Source organism: Pelophylax lessonae (genome assembly GCF_965119305.1).
Source record: "Pelophylax lessonae genome assembly, chromosome: 4".
In the NCBI taxonomy this organism is placed as follows: Eukaryota; Metazoa; Chordata; class Amphibia; order Anura; family Ranidae; genus Pelophylax; species Pelophylax lessonae.
The window spans coordinates 200,436,536-200,455,871 of NC_138771.1; the positions used below are offsets into that span (position 1 = coordinate 200,436,536).

The 19,336-nt window shown below is 47.2% G+C and overlaps 1 protein-coding gene across 6 annotated transcripts in view; it reads left to right on the forward strand.

The window, feature by feature from the left end:
* Nucleotides 1-9,936: 9,936 nt before the first annotated feature.
* Nucleotides 9,937-19,336, forward strand: part of KIF21A (kinesin family member 21A) — a 303,313-nt gene continuing 293,913 nt past the window's right edge. For all 6 annotated transcript variants that reach the window (XM_082254436.1, XM_082254439.1, XM_082254440.1 and 3 more), the window contains exon 1: nucleotides 9,937-10,129. In XM_082254436.1, coding sequence (XP_082110562.1) covers nucleotides 10,095-10,129 — 35 coding nt within the window. In that variant the 5' untranslated portion in view covers nucleotides 9,937-10,094. The remainder of the gene's footprint in view (nucleotides 10,130-19,336) is intronic.

The window sequence follows — 19,336 nt, forward strand, 5'->3', positions numbered from 1 at the left end:
TATCTACGTCGGCGGTCAGCCCCTCACAGGCAAACTAACGTAGGGCTACGTTGCTTGCTTGTGAGGGTCTAGGGAGCGAGCGCGCGCCCCCGGGGGCGCGCTCCCGCTCCCGCGTGGTCACGGACCCCCCCGCGCGTGTGACCAGCGGACCCGATGTCCGCCGGTCACTCGGCGATCGGCGGGGGAGAGGGAGAATGTCAGGCAGCTTGTGTAAACAAACTGCCTGTCATTCTCCTCGCTGCAAAGACACTGATAAAACGGATCTGGTATGTAGATCCGTTGATCAGTGTCCTTACAGCTAGAGCCACAGCCAATCACAGTAGAAACCACGCCCCTAGGGACACACACAGCCCCTCCCTTCCAAATAAAGTTAACCCCTTCACTACCAGTGTATTTTTACAGTAACAGTGCATATGTATAGCACTGATTACTGTAGAAATGTCACTGGTAACCCCAAAAGTGTCAAAAATGTCAGTCAAGGGTCCGATCTGTCCGCCGCAATGTCGCAGTACCGCAAAAAAAATCGCAGATCGCCGCCATTACGCGTTAAAAAAAAAAACAACAAAAATGACAAAAATCTTTCCCTTTGTTAGTAAACGCGATAACTTTTGCGCAAACCAATCAAAATACGCTTTTTGCGATTTTTTTTACCAAACATAGGTAGCATAAAACAAATTGGCCGAAAATTTTTAAAAATTTTGATTTTTACATTTTTTTTTGGGGGAATTTCATATAAAAAAATGTGAAAAATATTGCTATTTTTGCAAAATTGACGCTCTTTTTTTGTTTATAGCGCGTGATCAAAAAATCGCACAGGTGATCAAATACCACCAAAAGAAAGCTCTGTTTGTGGGAAAAAAAGGACGTCAAATTCGTTTAGGTACAGCGTCGCACGACCGCGCAATTGTGCGTTAAATTCACGCAGTGCCGAATCGCAAAATACCCCCTGGTCGGAATGGGGGTAAAATCTTCCGGGGCTTAAGTGGTTAATATGACATTTTGTGAAAAAAAACAAAAATGTATTTAATTTCTTTATTTTCAATTTTTTTCTTAATAAATACTTTGGACTGTCTACTTTCCAAAAGGGGGCATTTGGGGGATATTTATTTACTGTCCTGGCATGTTAGGGCCTCAAGAAATGTAATAGGCAGTCAGTACATCGGGTGAGATAAATTTTCAATGATTGTGGATTCTAAAGGGCCATAAACACTATAAGTTTTTCTGAAGACTTTTTCCTTCAGATTTACCTTTTCTATGTAGTGCAAGGGCCTGCCAGATTGCATACAAATTGAAAGTGTTTAGGTTTGACCTCATATTATATGGTTTTGGTAAGTCTAAGGCTGGCCATACACTATACAATTTTCTTGTTCATCTTTCCTTTAGATTTACCAAAACCATGTAATGTAGGGTCAAACCTAAACACTTTCAATTTGTATGCAATCAGGCAGGCCCTTGCACTACATAGTTTAAGGTAAATCTAAAGGAAATTGAATAAGAAAATTGTATAGTGTATGGCCAGCCTAAAGGAAAAAGTCTTCAGAAAATCTTATAGTGTGTATGGCCCTTAACTCTCACACAGACCAAACTGATTTGGTTAGTTATTTTTACCAAAGTAAAATAGCAGTATAAATTTTGGTCAAAATTTATGAAGAAAAATTGCTTATTTGCAAAATTTTATAACAAAAACTAAAAAAAAAAAAAGCTGTTTTTTTTATACTCCCCAAAATTTTTGGTCTTTTTTTGCTAAATTAAAAAAGAATTCAGTGGTGATTACATTCCACCAAAAGAAAGCTCTATTTGTGTGAGAAAAGTGTAGCATGACTGCGCAATTGTCATTCAAAATATGAAAGCACTGAAAGCTGAAAATTGGCCTGGGCAGGAAGGGGGTAAAAGTGTCCGGTTTTGAGGTAAACCTTAAGGATAAGTTCCCCCCTTACAAAGTCATGTGACAAGTGACAAAACGTTTATGGGCGGAGCCTATGATGTTGTTGTGCATACCCGGAAGTGGGGGAATTGGTTTATCCTGTGAGCTGCATATCTGAAATCCTTTTAGTGGGTAACATATTCCTAAGGTGTTCTAAACTGTGGTGCAGCAGGTTATTGTGCACTTGATGAAGTGAGTGTAATTTCATTATTCTGTAATAAAAAGTGTTTTTATTAGACAAAAATCACAGTGATGGTTTAATTTCTTTGAGTCTTCTGCTGGAGAGTCTTCTGCAGGGAGGAGGTTGGTTGCTTTAGTTCGCCCAAGGAACGAAATAAAACTGAGTCACGGTGACAAGTCCGGAGATGTCCAGGAGGTGTTCAACCCCCTAAAAGGGGAAGGGGCAGTGAAACCTCTTTTTTCAATATAGGTCCATATCTCCAAGTGAGAGCATATGGTGAGTAATGGCGGACTACCTGGGATTCACAGCACTGGGTTTATCCACTGGCATTTTTTTTGAACAAACACGGACTATTTAACTTTGAAGCTAAACTCCAGGTTAACAGCTAAATACACAGACGACAAATGGGATATCAAAGGATTTGTCCATCCTGAAAATGATGCAGCTCTATCACAGAGCACAGCCTTGTCTATCAGGGTAGAAGACCAGTTTTTTTTCAAAGGGTCCTTTCAAACGAACGATCCGATCGGGTCCGCCTTTTTTTAGGCGGATGTGATCGGATCCTCTATGCATCCCTATGGAGCAGCGGATGTCAGCGGAGACATGTCCGCTGACACCCGCTGCCATCCGCATCTGATCCTGTCCGTGAAATCCGGACGGATGGAAACCCTATTTTCCATCCCTCCAGGGGATCGGATCGGATGGGATGGGGCCGCCTGTCCGCTCTCATCTGATTCCCCCATAGAGAGCAGCGGGGATCTGACATCTCCCTCTCCGCACACAGAGCGAAGAGGGAGATGTCACCTGCCTGCTCAGTGGGGATCAGTGTATCAATCCCCCGCTGAGCAGCACGGATCCGCCTATGGAGGTGGACCGTGTGAAAGGAGCCTAAAGCTTAAATCCAAGCACAGCTATTTGAATTATTTTTTACACTAAAGTTATCATTGTCATTTTTTTATTGCAGATGGCAACCCAAAAAAAAAAAGTACAGTATTTAATATCATAAACATGACAGAAGACTACAACCAATGTTAATAAAGTACACCCAAAAGGGGAAGTTCTGCTTGTATGTACCCCCCCCCTCCACTGCCACATTTGGCACTCTTGAGAGGGGGGGGGGGGGAGCGGATAACTGGTTTTGACCTTTCAGTAGATTAGTAGGTGAACCAGCTTTTTTGCAAGACAGTTTTATATGAAGCTCCTGTTATTTTAGTTAACCCTGTACCTTCTGGTCTTTGATTCTATAGCTATTTTCCTACTGCGCATGTGCGAGTCACGCTGCACTTTCTGATAGGTCACCCTATCTTCTGGGACCTGGTTTTGTCCCAGAAGGCAGCAGGGGGAAGGAAGAGGGAAGAGGGGCCGGACATACTCGGAGATCACTGCGGCGATCTTACCCAGACGTGGGAGCGGGTACCTGTCAAAACCAGGTGCCCACTCCCCCCTACACCCAAAAAAGTGCCAAATGTGGCAGTGGAGGGTGAAAACAAGTGGATCTTCCCCTTTTGGGTGGAGCTCCGCTTTAAGTTTGAGGCATGCCATGAATGATGACTGTCACAGTGCTTTCGCTCTAAACTGAATGGTCACACGATCAAATGGCTGGTGTCATAATTGATCACATGTGCAGCGCCATGGCAACTGCTGATCAAACGGAGGCTAAGATGGCAGATTGCTTAGTTGTAAAGGAGAAGAGGGTTTAGTTCCGCTTTAAGTGAGGTTTAATGCCCGGAAGGAGGCAGAGCTTCTCTATCAGGTGATGGCAGTGATTGGCTCTCAAAGGGTCAGGAGCCTTTCCCACAGTGACAGCTAAGTCAGGATGCTGGGAGAGCATTCTTAGAACACATCCTCAGGCTGTTGTGGAATAATGCTGGCCATACACTATACGAAAAATCGGCCGAAATTCGGTCATTTGGACAGTTCTTTCGTTTTTTTCGGCCAGTTAATGGGCACGAATCAGTAATCGGTTGTGACGTTTTAGAGCCGAAAAAACAAAGGGCAATTTTGGACATTTTCTGCCGAACGAACGATAAATTGAAAGGTTAATGTGTTTCTCGTCCAAAACTAGGTTTTCACTAGGTATATGTGAAAAATCAAACAAAAAAATGATTTATTTATGTACGATACATCACATTACACGATGGCATGATCGTTTGCTCTCACAGCCCAGTGTTTGTTTTTCGAAAATGAGTTTGAACGATTTTTCTTTATAGTGTATGACCAGCATTAAACCCATCAATTAACCGTTTCCCAAATTGTTGAATTGTTTCCCAAAACAGTTACATTCAAGTCATGCCATGAATGATAACTGTCACTGCTTGTGCTCTTAACCAAACTGTCAAACCATCAAATGGTTGGTGTCGTAAATGATCACATGTGCAGCACCATGCAGCAACTGCAGATAAAACAGAGGCTTATGCCTCGTACACACGTACCGATCGTCGGCCAACCGATCGGCCGTCTTTTGTCCAGGGCTGTCCTGTCCGCTGAAAAGTGCAAAAGACTGCACACGAATTTTGTCCGCCGACTGCAGAAGTGATGTCATGTGATGGTTAACTTTCCCTGTGTTTTTTCTTCTCTGAGCATGCCCAGTCTTGCAAATCTGCTGATTGTCGGCCGAATTCTGTACTGACTGGCGAACAATCGGCCGTTCTGGTGTTGGCCAACAAAAATTTTAATGCTTGCACGACAGATTCTGTTCGGCAGAAAATGCGCTGTTGGCTGTCGGAAGCATCATACTAACAAGCCTACAATCGGCCGATCGGTCGTCGGCCAAATATTTACGGCCGACAATCGGTACGTGTGTACGGGGCTAAAGATGGTAACTTCCCTGATGGGAAAGGACAGCAGGGTTTAGTTCTGCTTTAAAGGATTAGTTCTCCTTTACCAAAAATCTGCCTATGCAGATAAGGGGCGCCTGCAGGTAAAACCAAGCTGTGCAGCTTTAACTAAAGTTGAATAAGTCACTGGCTATAGGTGAAGGCCATTTATATACTGGGCCGAATGGGCACGCTGGGAAGTTGCCAGGGGACCCCTCTTGCCCAGGAGGGGACCCACCTGCCCAGCAACCCAGCCCGAGCCAAGAATTAGTACTGATTCCCGTATGCACCCTGCCGCTGAACTTAGCAGGTGGCATGGGCCTGTTGGCTCTGCGCTGCTGTCAAGCCACTTGGGCCTTGGAGGGGGAGCCCACAACTGCAGCAATGCCTGTCTGTCTCCACGGAAACAGGCACACACAGGACAGTTGAGTCTGACTCTTATCTGACCCAGCCGCCCAACTTGCAAGCTGTCATTAGCCTTACACTGCTGTATCAATAAATATCGCCTTATCAATAATTTGCATTTTTATTCTCATGGGTGATTGTGTAGGCAGGGCCCCAGTGCACTGCATTGCCCAGGGCCCTTTAATGCTCTTAAAGCGGAGTTCCACCCAAAGGTGGAACTTCTGCTTTAGGTAGTTTTAACCCCCTGACATGCCACATTTGGCATGTCATTTTTTTTGGGGGGGGGGAGCGGGTACCTAGTTTTGACATGTACCCGCTCCTACTTCCGCTCCGCGCCCTGAGCGGAAGTTCTCCTCTCCCCCTCCCTCCCTGCAATCTTCTGGGACATGTCAGAGGTCCCAGAAGATTGCCGGCCAATCACGACACGTAGCGCAACTCGCGCATACGCAGTGCGTACCCGGCTGTGAATCCGCAAATGTCACAGCCGGGTGCCCACACCAATGATGCCGGCGCCGCAGAGGAGAGAGGGAGAAGAGCGAGGCTTCGGGCGGCTGCATCGCTGGACCGTTGGACAGTTGATTGTGTTTAGGCTGGAACTCCGCTTTAAGATGGCACTGTTTACATACCTCATGAAGCCTGACTGGAAAACTCCCAGGATGTTGCTAAGAGACGCTCAGCTGTTCCTGTTAACCATCACAGGAATGAGCTCTGAAATGCTGAGCTCAGAGCTACTGTACCAGAGGAGAGAAAGCGCATGTGAAGGGGTTTGAATCAGAAGAAGAGCTCGCTCCTGTGATGGTGGAGAGTAAGAGTGACTTCACAATGATACGCTGCGCTTTGTCCATGGCCCAGTGTACTCTGCGCTTTCCCATAGACTTCTATTATGTCCCTTGGTTTTGGTGTACTTTCAGAAAACACACAAAAACTGCAGGACATAGTAGGGGTATACGAGAAAGCGCAGCACTGCACTGCGGCCAAAGCACAGCATATCATGGTGAAGAGGCCCTTATAGCTAGGTCTCTCGTAGCAACATCTGTAGCTACATCCCAGGAGTTTTACAGTCAGGCTTCACAAGGTACGTGAATGGCCTACACCTATAGCAAAGGCATTATTCAACTTTAGTAAAATCTGCACAGCTTGTATCTACAGGCACCCCTTATCTGCAGAGGAAGGGAGAGGAGGGAAGCCAACAGCACTGGGGGTGCAACATGGGGGAAATCCCAGGCAATAGGGGGTATCAGCACTCCCTGCGCACGCCTATGATCCATCCGCATACTGATGTGTTCAATTATCAAAAGAGTGTCAAATATTGCACTAGTTTCATGTTGCCCTCTTTTTCTTTCATAATAAAAGATATTCCCAAAAAGTTTTATTACTCAGATAGGTACATTATCTATATCAGTGATCATTAAAGTATAACTAAAGGCAGTGGCATAGCGTGGGGGGTGCAGGGGGGGGCGGCCGCACCGGGCGCAACATCTGGGGGGGCGCAGTGTCACTCTGTCTGTCTGACTCTGACATACACAATTCACACACTGTCTGCGCCTGCCTCCATCTTTAGGCTGGGATAAGTCCAGCGCGGCCGCCCTATGGCTGAAAATGGCGGTTCGGGGTGGGGCGGGGCTGAACTGTGCTTCACCTGTCCATTGGTGTAGGGTGGGGTGGCGTTGCAAGCCAAGCCTCGCCTATGCCGTCTCACGCTGGTCATTCTGCATTGAAAGGGGGCACGCTGGTCACTGTGCATTGAAAGGGGGCACGCTGGGTTCTCTGCATTGAAAGGGGGCACGCTGGTCACTGTGCATTGAAAGGGGGCACGCTGGGTTCTCTGCATTGAAAGGGGGCACGCTGGTCACTGTGCATTGAAAGGGGGCACGCTGGTTTCTCTGCATTGAAAGGGGGCACGCTGGTCATTCTGCATTGAAGGGGGCACGCTGGTCATTCTGCATTGAAAGGGGGCACGATGATCTCTCTGCATTAAAAGGGGGCACGCTGGTCTCTCTGCATGGAAAGGGGGCACGCTGGTCTCTCTGCATGGAAAGGGGGCACGCTGGTCACTCTGCATTGAAAGGGGGCACACTATACCTTGATTACTGAAGGCCCCTTTCACACTTTTGTGACCTCAAAGTCGGGTTAGGGGGCGCAAATTACTTGCCTTGCCCCAGGTGCTGACAACCCACGCTACGCCACTGACTAAAGGTAAATCTGATTTTTTTCGTTTTGGATGAAGTGGAGAGGGATTAGAACACCTGTCAGTTCTCTGTCACCATTAGGGAGATTTGCCCTCTCTATTTGTCCTGTTTACCATTATCATTGAAAGTGAAAATAAAGTAAAATCCCAAATTTGAGGTTATCCCCAGAAAAGAATTAGAGGAGAAACTTCCAATGGGGACACTAGTTCTGCTGACCTGGGGTCCCCAATGAATTTCCTTAAAGTGGAGTTCCACCCTAAAATTATACTTACCTCCATCTTCTCGCTCCGGGTCACCTGAAAAACAAATGGATAATCGCATTTTTTTTTTTTACTTACCTTGTAGAGAAGAAAATATACTTACCTTCCTTCCTTCTTCCTCCCCTCGGCGGCCACGGCCCGTCATCACTTCCTGGCTTTGCAATGATTCCTGGGAGCTGAACGTCATCGCTCCCAGGAATCATTGTGCCTGCACCGGCCCCGACGTCAGTTCCGGGGCGCGCGCGTCATTCCCTTCTAAACAGTTTCTGGGCATGCCCACAAGCTGTGGAGGGATGACGCGCGCGACCCGGAAGTGACGGCGGGGCTGGTGCAGTGCATCGTGGGACCGAAGACGACGGAAGAGGACGCAGAAGAGGATCGCGCTGGCTTCAAGCTGCCCACACCTGAGATGGCAGCGCTGGACAATACTTTTTCAAGGTAAGTATTTGTCCTAAAAGGTAAGTGCAACCCGGGACAGATCAGAGGCTAGCCATTGTGGAATGCACTAGCCCTGACTGTCCCGGGGGTATTTTTATAAAAAAAAAGTATTCCAGGGTGGAACTCTGCTTTCATTTTCAGAGATTTCCTCTCACTTCCTGTTTGGCTATGGGACAGGAAGTGAAGGGAAATCTCAGCAATGGGATCCAAGCGGATCCAGACGGATAGAAAATAGGGTTTCCATCTGTCTGGATTTCACGGATCGGATCGGAGAGCAGCGGGTGTCAGTGGAGATGTCACCGCTGACATCCGCTGCTCCATAGAGGTACATGGAGCATCCAATCAGGTCCGCCTGAAAAACTGACAGATGGACCAGATCGGAAAGCCCGTGTGAAAGGGGCTTAATAGTAAAAGTCAGCAGCTACAGTATTTGGAGGGGGACTCCTCTTTAAAGCAGTGTTCCAGCCTCCCCCTCCAAAAATTAAAAGTCAGCAGATACACATACTGTAGCTGCTGACTTTTAATATTAGGACACTTACCTGTCCTGGAGTCCAGCGATGTCGGCACCGCAGCTGATGTTTCCATCGACTGTCGCGTCCTGCCCCTGCCATTGCAGGTAAGGGAACCCAGCAGTGACTTCACCGGCGGGTCCCTACTGCGCATGTGCCAAGTGCTCTGCGCATTCAGATTGGCTCAGCGGCGGGGGGAAGGAGGGGGCCAAAACTCCGAGGGAGAGCGCCGCGGCGCCGTCTCCCGGAAGTGGGAGGGGTACCTGTCAAAATCAGGTACCCGTTCCCCCCTCCCCCCTGAAAGGTGCCAAATGTGGCACGGGGGGGGGGGGGAAGCAAATGAGTGGAAGTTCCACTTTTGGGTGGAACTCCGTTTTAACTTGTGATGTGCCGGACTTTGGAGAAAGCAAATGATTGGAAGTTCCACTTTTGGGTGGAACTCCGCTTTAACTTGTGATGTGTCGGACTTTGGAGGAAGCAAATGATTGGAAGTTCCACTTTTGGGTGGAACTCCGATTTAACCTGTGATGTGCCGGACTTTAGAGGAAGCAAATGATTGGAAGTTCCACTTTTGGGTGGAACTCCGATTTAACTTGTGATGTGCCGGACTTTGGAGGAAGCAAATGAGCGGAAATTCCACTTTTGGGTGGAACTCCGATTTAACTTGTGATGTGCCGGACTTTGGAGAAAGCAAATGATTGGAAATTCCACTTTTGGGTGGAACTCCGCTTTAACTTGTGATGTGTCGGACTTTGGAGGAAGCAAATGATTGGAAGTTCCACTTTTGGGTGGAGCTCCGATTTAACCTGTGATGTGCCGGACTTTGGAGGAAGCAAATGAGTGTAAGTTCCACTTTTGGGTGGAGCTCCGATTTAACCTGTGATGTGCCGGACTTTTCCTGCTCATCAGCTCTCTCTATTGTTAGTATATTTTATGTATGGCCCCAGAAAATTCCTCTTCTTCTGTCTCTCTGCATGTCTCCAGTACTGTGTGTGAATGTGAGCTCCCTATAATGACATCACAGCATTACTGCAGGAGAAGGTGTCATTGTCCCATGACGTCACCCCCCCCCCCCCCCCCCCCGCTGTCACTTGCTGGTACGGGTGACAGATGACGGAGAAGGGACATGTAGTGAGGTCAGGGGGCGTGTTGCGGTGACGCAGTGCACAGTGAGAGGCGGTAGGGGGCGTTGTGTGTCCGTCTCGGCGTGTCTTCTCCCCGGTGGCTCCTCCTCCCTCACCCCCCCCCTCTCCCGGCTCCTCTCCTCACACAAGCGATGTCCCTGGGTGAGCAGTGCTGGCGTCAGATGGCAGTTGCTGAGGCGGAGGACGAGTGAACATCCCTCCAGCTCGGAGCCGGGACTCGGGCCATCATGCAGGATGAAAGCTCGGTGCGGGTGGCTCTCCGGTAGGTGGTGTTGTGGGTTGCTTTGTGCACCTGTACCCCTCTCCAGGGGGCGCGCGCTGTGCTGGTGTCCAATCACCTGATGAGGCCCAACCTGGCTTCCTGCTCGGGTCACGTGCCCCAGCCCCCCATTCATAGAGTGCACCTGTTAGGGCCTACACTAAGTAAACATTAGGCTGGAGGATGTGAGCCCTTCACCTGTCATAGTGACCCCCCCACCCCCATCATCTCCTCATTGCATGTCTGTGTGGTCTGCATTGTGCACCTTTAGACCGGACTGTGCAATCATTAACCCATTCATTGTGCCCTGTGGGCTTGTTGTCACAGCATCGGGTAAACAATGCTTTCAAGGACTCCTCTGAATGCTAAAAATGTGCTTGTGGTGGTCTATTGTTGTTGCAGAGTGTAACTTTATTGCAGCACACCATCTGAAGCTGCCATTGTTTTCTTTTTCTCTCATTTGACCTTTAACGGGATAGGTTAGCGGCCGGGTAAAGCTGATTTTTGGTCACACAGATAGTGGAGTGAGCTGGTGACAAGGCTGGGCACTTTATGGGCACTTTACTTCTCAGGTGCTGGAGGATCATTCAGAGGATTATTACAGTTTAGGGTTAGCTGGGTGAGACCCCAGATGAGCGGGTTATAGCAAAATTATGGAAAGAGATTCTGTCACAGGTGGGCTTATGGTATAAACGGGATATTCGGGTTCATACCCCATGCAGCCCAGTGTGTTTGTATTCTGCATGGACAGCGTTTAATATGGATTCCAATGGCTCTAGTTCACACCAGTGCAGTGCGTTCCAGTGCAGTCAACTAAAGTAGAACATTCTGCATTTTTTTTTCTGTATAGACCATAGCAAAATGCATCCAAAATTCAATGGAAGCACATTTCCTTTAAAAGGTAAGTTCACCTTTGCAGAAACTTACACTGGACCCCTTCCTCATGCCTGCCTCCAAAGACGCCCAAAAAATGCCCGATAAATGCCTGCAACAAAAACGCCCAGGTGGAGAGGAGCCCTATGCCTGTGCTACTAAAAATGATAAGAAAAATGATCTTTTTTTCTGGTTCTGGACATGCTACAGAGCTGAAACTTCACAGGGACACTTTTTAGACCCCCCAGACACTAAATCCAAAAAAAGGCATGCTTGCCTCCAAAAATGCCCGATAAATGCCTGCAAGAAAAACGCACAGGTGGAGAGAAGCCATATGCCTGTGTTACTAAAAATTCTACTAAAAATGATCTTTTTTTCTGGTTCAGGACCATTTTAATGGAAAGTCGGATCACAAGTCGCTTCAAATAAGGTAAGGAGGCGACTCCCATTGAAGTCTATGGGACAAGTCGGCTACAAGTCGCCTCAAAGTAGTACAGGACCCTTTTCTGAAGTCGGAGCGACTTCAGTAGTGCCAATAAGACGGCACTCATTGATTAACATTGCTTTTGTTATGTCAAGCGACTTGAGGGCGACTTGAGGGCACACAAGTCGCCTCACAAGTCGCGGCAGTGTGAATGGACTCTAAAAGCCCGTATCCCTGTGTTGCACACAGTTCCAGGGGGTTGCACGGAGGCCCTATATACATGCATGTGACCAGGGATAGAATTCTTGCTTCAAAGCTGCATACAACCTTGTCCAGCTGCCTTTGTAGCTTAAAGTGTAAGTTTACCTTTTCACAGAAAATAAAAACATGAACTAACAGCTTACACCCTCCCCACCCCCAGCTAAACCTACCTCCGTGGATTAATATCTTTAACTGCCCACGCAGTCAGTGCAGGGGTCCTGGGATTTTAGAGGTGCAGACTTCTTCCCCCTTTCTTTCCTTAGGGAAGCCAAGACCGATCAAAGTGATTTTGATTGGCCATGTGCTGTCACATAACCATTCAGAGTCCTGGTAGAAGACCGTGGCTTTCAATCTCTGGAACCCTGCAAAGGCTGCGTGGGCAGCAAAAGCTACTTCACTGAGGTAAGTACAGAGGGGGGCGGGGGGGGTTAAGAAGTTAGATTACCTTTTCATTTTTTTGTGGAAAGATGAACTTACACTTTAAAGTGGATCTAAACCCTCCTATCATTTTAAGGAGGCTGCTATTTTGGCCTCTGTTTTAATGCTACACATGTGATCAGTTATGACACCAGCCATTTGATGGTTTGACAGTTTGGTTGAGAGCACATCCAATGTGACTGTTACAATAATTTCTAGCATGTGCTGCTAATATAACTATTTTTAAACTGTTAAAGTGGAAGTAACCCCTTTTGATTTAAGTTTCACATGTCCTGGCACATGTCCAGAATGTGACTGTCATATTTGTTGTACTTTCAACCAAACTGTCAAACCATCCAATGGCTGGTGTCATAACTGATGACATATGCAGAATCATGGCAGTTGGAGATTAAACAGAGGCCAAGATGGCAGCTTCCTTGGCTGAAAATGATACTAGGGTTTACTTCCACTTTAAATCAGTGGGTTTAGTTCTCCCCTTACCGGAGGGAGGTTGGGAGGTTTAACCACCTGTTTATCCTGCAGCCCCCCTTCCTCAACCACAAGAGAAAAAAACTTAGCCTGGGGATGTGCCTTTTCCCTGTGACCACCAATGTAGGGGGCATACTTCCCACTGATAGCGTGCAAATTCATTTCATCATGGGTACCCACAGACCTGAAAATTTATTTCATGGGTTTCTCAGGAGTAAAACTATTGAGAGAGTCTGGTGCAGATTCTATCAGGACTTGGTTTTACTAAAAAGCACTCCAGGTAAAAAAAAAAAGAAAAGAAAAAAATATTCTCTATATTTTTACTTTAAATTAAAAAATGTTTTAAAAACAGACTTCAACACCCATGTCAATGAACAAAGCAAACACATGTAGACTCATGACAATGCAACTTCGTAATGTTACAAAAAACACCCCTCTGTGCACACGCATAGATCTAGATGATCCCTCGATGGGATAAATGGGACTAATGGGTATAATAATTGAGGCTTGGCGTGGAATGTCTGCTCCATAACATGAATCGAGGAAGGGGAGGTATTTAAAGGAAACGTGCTTTAAGAAAAAAAAATGTGGGCTGACATTATTCGCTGGGGTCGGTGCGAGAAAGGGTGCCCCGTCATTGGGGGTCGGTGCGAGAAAGGGTGCCCCGTCGTTGGGGGGTCGGTGCGAGAAAGGGTGCCCCGTCGTTGGGGGGTCGGTGCGAGAAAGGGTGCCCCGTCGTTGGGGGGTCGGTGCGAGAAAGGGTGCCCCGTCGTTGGGGGGTCGGTGCGAGAAAGGGTGCCCCGTCGTTGGGGGTCGGTGCGAGAAAGGGTGCCCCGTCGTTGGGGCTTGGTGCGAGGAATAGTTAAAGTGTTGAAAGATTAACACGAACGTGTCCCAGGCCAGTCAAAGCAACAGACTCGTGTTATGTGCCTTAGAATACCAAGGAGGTGAAGCCTCCATCAATCAAGGTGTCATATCCCACCCCCCATTGTATTTAGCTGGTTAGTTGGCATGGAGGAGGAGGGAGGGAGTGGCCTGTCATTTACCACTGTGTATACACCCACATGTGTCACTTTACAGTCACATGGGCTGCTCAGATGGGATAGGGAGGAAATGTTTAAGGTAGATACACACTGAAAACTGAGGATGTGCAGAGCTGCCAACACTGCTCTTGCAAAATCCCCAACTGCAGTGGGGACTTGGAACAGAATGGGGAGATGGGGAACAGCAAGATAAACCAGGCTTTAATTTTTCTGCAGAATACAGGAAAAAAATCCCATAGTGACTGAGTGAACAGCATGTAATACAGAACTTATTGATAGTTTTTTTTATGATGTGACACTTTAAATTTGGCAGGATTAGCAGACCATCCCATCATGTCTATGATCATTTTATCTATAAATAGTTCTCTTCATTGCTTCTGTTATTTGCAGGCCAGATTTAATTTTCAGTATGCAACTTTTGCAGTGGAAGCACTTGATGGTGACGAAGCAAGTTTTATTGTACATGATTGCATTCGCTGAATGGCAGCAAGCATGTGCCCATGATCCAGTTGGAGCACAAAGAGGTTTACTCAGGGTTTATGAGATTGCAGATGAAATGCAAGTTGTATGATTTTCTTTAAATGATAACAAAGATACAGTACAATTTAAACATGTGACATTGTGCGAATGCATTCACTATTCATATAATCATCTGTAACCTAATTCCTTATTTACCTTGTGCCAACAGTCATGTATTCTAGGAAGACAAAGCAAGAGTTTGTTGGTATGTGTATCGTAATTGGCGGACTATGAGATGCTTCTGCTTGCCAGATCTTCATTTGCTATATCTAACGTTAAACATTATCACTATTTTCCAAAAACATTCCGTACAGATCCACTAGCTAATGGCTCTGTAATCTATTTTTTATGAAAACATTTGATATTTCTTAAAACGTCTTCAGTGACGTGAGTTAGTTGTGGGTAATGCACACTGCAAATCCCATTATGGTTCATGGTCCTTAGTCTATTTCAGGAGTGAGCAAGAGAGGGTGGCTATGTGCCTACATAAAGTGGGATCATGAAGAATGTAAGTAGCTACCCTCTAACAAGAAGCCGGATTGCAGCAACAATAAAAGGTATTCGGAAGAGACTGCGGGTAATAGAAGGTACCTGTTTCAGTTAGGAATATTAGAATTCTTTTTTTTTTTTTTAAACCAGAGTTTACTGTTACTTTAGGGATCTTCAAACTATGGCCCTCCAGTTGTTCGGGAACTACAATTCCCATCATGCCCAGTCATGTCAGAGTTTTACAATGCCTCATGGGATGTGAAGTTCCGCAACAGCTGGAGGGCCGTAGTTTGAAGATCCCTGCTTTAGGAGCTACCCATGTTGTTCTCTCTTTAAAGGAGCATGCACCAGGACTGTTATTCTTGGCCTTTATTCACTGACCTGAAACAAACATTCTGCCTGTGAAGTTGTGGCACACCTGACATGCATGTACTTTTCCAGATTTGGCCCCCTATGCCTCGTACACATGATCAGATAATCGGACGAAAAAAATTGCTTTCAAATTGATCACACGATAATCTGATCATTAGTACACAGCTTTCGACAGCTGATCACGACATTTCGTCCAACATAATTCGAAGGAACAAACATGAAAACTTTTGTCGTACAATAGCCTAGTGAATGACAGTTGTTTAACCACTTCCCGCCCGCCCTATTACAAATTGACGGTGGGAATGTGGTTGAGTTATCCTGACCGGACGTCATATGACGGCGGCAGGATAACACCGCTCTGGGCGCCCCCCGGGGGCGCGCAGAGCGGCGATCGGTGATGCGGGGTGTCAGTCTGACACCCTGCATCTCCGATCTCGGTAAAGAGCCTCTGACGGCGGCTCTTTACCATGTGATCAGCCGTGTCCAATCACGGCTGGTCACATAGTAAAACAGGAACAGCCGTTGATCGGCTTTCCTTAGTTCGTGCCTGACAGGCACGAGTAAAGGAGCGCCGATCGGCGGCTCCCCTGACAGGGGGGGGGGTCGGCACTGGTAATCAGATCATTGATTACCAGTGCAGACCCTCGGGGGGGGGGGGGGGGGGATGCCACTAGATCCACCAGGGATGCCCAATATGACCCCAGGGATGCCCACTATGACCCCAGGGATGCCCACTATGGCCACCAGGGATGGCGATCAGGGCTCAGGGAGCCCCCCATTGCCCTCCCCATCAGTGATGCCCACTAGTGTCCTCCCTATCAGTGCTGCCCACCAGTGCCCATTATTGCCCACCAGTGCCGCCTATCAGTGCCCATTAGTGCCCATCAGTGCCGCCCGTCAGTGCCGCCCATCAGTGCCCACCAGTGCTGCCTATCAGTGCCCATTAGTGCCCGTCAGTGCCGCCTATCAGTGCCCGTCAGTGCCGCCTATCAGTGCCCATCAATGCCGCCTATCAGTGCCCAGCAGTGTCGCCTATCAGTGCCCACCAATGCTGCATATCAGTGCCGCCTATCAGTGCCGCCTATCAGTGCCGCCTATCAGTGCCACCCCATCAGTGCCTCCTCATCAGTGCCTGTCAGTGCAGTCTCATCAGTGCTCATCAGTGCAGGAAAAAACTTATTTATTTACAAAATTGTATAACCTAAACAAAAAACTTTTTTTTTTTTTTCAAACTTTTCTGTCTTTTTTTATTTGTTTAGCAAAAAGTAAAAATCGCACAGGTGATCAAATACCACCAAAAGAAAGCTCTATTTGTGGGGGGAAAATGATATAAATTTGGTTTAGGTACAGTGTTGCATGACCGCGCAATTGTCATTCAAAATGCAACAGCGCTAAAAGGGGAAAATTGGCCTGGGCGGGAAGGGAGGGAAGTGCCCTGTATTAAAGTGGTTAATCAGTACAGTATGCCTTCGCTAAAAATCGATAGACAAGACCACGCATGATCAGAAACACAAAAATAACCACGAAAAAGCCTGGCTGCCATTTTTGCTTTGCGCTATCCAGTACGTAGCTACGCAAACAGAAAGCTTTTCCAGAAATGTATGAAAAGAATCATACGTTTACTACGCATTGTTAAATTTGATTCTAGTATTATGCAACAAAATGCGAACGATAAGTCGTCTGGTTATCTGATTGTGTATACGAGGCATAACACACCAGCTCAGCGGGCAATATGTCTGCTCTTTCCCGCTGAGCAGACAGATGGCTGGTCTGTGTCCGCTCCACTTATGCAGAGCGGACACAGACAAAACCCGTTCTCCTCTATGGGCGATTGGATGTAAACGGACCGCCTGCCCGTTTAAACCTGACTGCTATATGATCCGCCTGGCAGATGGGGAACAGATCCTCATCAGTCTGTTTTTATCAGATCGGATGTTGGTGGGTGACACATGTCGGTTGATACCCGCCACTCCATAGAGAAGACTGGAGGGTCAGATCTGGTCCACCTGAAAAACTGACAGGCAGGCCGGTGTTCCGTGAAAAAACCATACCCATAAAAATTCCATACCCTCGTCACTTCCGGTGCACCTACGTCAGTGAACAGCTGAGGAGCTTACTAGTGCGCATGCTTGGAGGGTAGGGAATGTTCACGGAAGTGTGTTGTAACGTTACACCGCATCAGCTGTTGCGGCGGTTACATTTTAACATCTTCGCTGCAACATGAATCATCTCCGCTCCTATCCCTGTCGCTTCCCTGATCTTGGCTACTAAATGTAAAAGCGGATCACGGAGCCAAGATCTCCGTGATTTAAATTTCATACACCCGCCGCCGCTTTTACATTTACTAGCTGAGATCAGGGAAGTGACAGGGGTAGGAGCGAAGATGACTCATATTGCAGCCGAGCTGTTTTAATGTAACAGCTGAGGCGGTGTAACGTTACAACCCACTACCGTGAGAATTCCATACCCTCCGAGCATGCGCACTAGTGAGTTCCTCAGCTGTTCAATGACGTATCCGGAGCTGTGAGCATGCGCACTAGTGAGCTCCTCAGCTGTTCAATGATGTATCCGGAGCTGTGAGCATGCGCACTAGTGAGCTCCTCGGCTGTTCAATGATGTATCCGGAGCTGTGAGCATGCGCACTAGTGAGCTCCTCGGCTGTTCAATGATGTATCCGGAGCTGTGAGCATGCGCATTAGTGAGCTCCTCGGCTGTTCAATGATGCATCCGGAGCTGTGAGCATGCGCACTAGTGAGCTCCTCAGCTGTTCAATGATGTATCCGGAGCTGTGAGCATGCACACTAGTGAGCTCCTCGGCTGTTCAATGATGTATCCGGAGCTGTGAGCATGCGCACTAGTGAGCTCCTCGGCTGTTCAATGATGTATCCGGAGCTGTGAGCATGCGCACTAGTGAGCTCCTCGGCTGTTCAATGATGTATCCGGAGCTGTGAGCATGCGCACTAGTGAGCTCCTCGGCTGTTCAATGATGTATCCGGAGCTGTGAGCATGCGCACTAGTGAGCTCCTCAGCTGTTCAATGATGTATCCGGAGCTGTGAGCATGCGCACTAGTGAGCTCCTCAGCTTTTCAATGATGTATCCGGAGCTGTGAGCATGCGCACTAGTGAGCTCCTCAGCTTTTCAATGATGTATCCGGAGCTGTGAGCATGCGCACTAGTGAGCTCCTCGGCTGTTCAATGATGTATCCGGAGCTGTGAGCATGCGCACTAGTGAGCTGTTCAATGATGTATCCGGAGCTGTGAGCATGCGCACTAGTGAGCTGTTCAATGATGTATCCGGAGCTGTGAGCATGCGCACTGCTACGCTGCTCAGCTGTTCCATTACGTTTCTAAGAGGAAGTGACGTGGGTATGGAATTTTCACGAGGTATGGTTTTCTCACGTTACACCGGATCTATCTGCCTGTGTGAAAGGGACCTTAGTGACTTAAGCTGGCCATAGACAGTTTAAATCTCGGCTGATCTGCTGAACCGATCCCTGATTCTAACCTTGTATAGGGCAGGCTGGATGTACAATCTATCAACTTGGTTACAAGCAGCCTGTTGGATTTTACATACGATTATTGCTAGTGGCTATTATAGCCACTAGTATTCATTTGGTTCTCCTGACGGGGTACGGCTTCCACCCTAATAGGAGAACACAGTGGCTAGGCTCCGGAGTCCGTGTTGATGGGGGAATTGAGCGTTTTTTTTTTTTTTTTTCCTACAACCGTGGAAAGTCTATGGCTGGGTTTTCTAAGCAGTACATGAAGAATAGTAATGGCCAGCCTGGAGCCAACCTTAAAAATAAGTTGTCAGTGACAGCCCCCATATTTTTATCCTGACACTTTCCTTTTGAAGTGGTTAAAGGGAAACTCTGAGTGTCCTGTGAGCTGGTAGTGCTATCCAAAAATACAGTTTGCCTGGGAAAGTTCATTCAATTTATTTACCTTAACCTCACCCTTGTTACTGTTAGATCATCCTGTACTTCTGTCACATGGTGACTCTGTGCTGTACAAGTTCCTTTCCCTGTATATGAGCCTGATGAATCAAAGTGTTTGTACGAAGCATTGACCTTGCCTACAAATACAGGTCCTTTCTTAACCTGTCATTACATTTTTTATTGTTGACTGCAGTGTTTAAATCTCATCACTTAGTGCAAACAGTTTGGAATATGAAGAAGCAAATGACAGTAGTACTAAAGCTGACCATACACTATACGGTCTGATTATACAATCTCCTTTATTTCTACCATCAACTGTGCAATGCAAGGACCTGCCTAATTGAATGGATCGTTTAGGTATATCCTCATATTATATAGTTTTGGT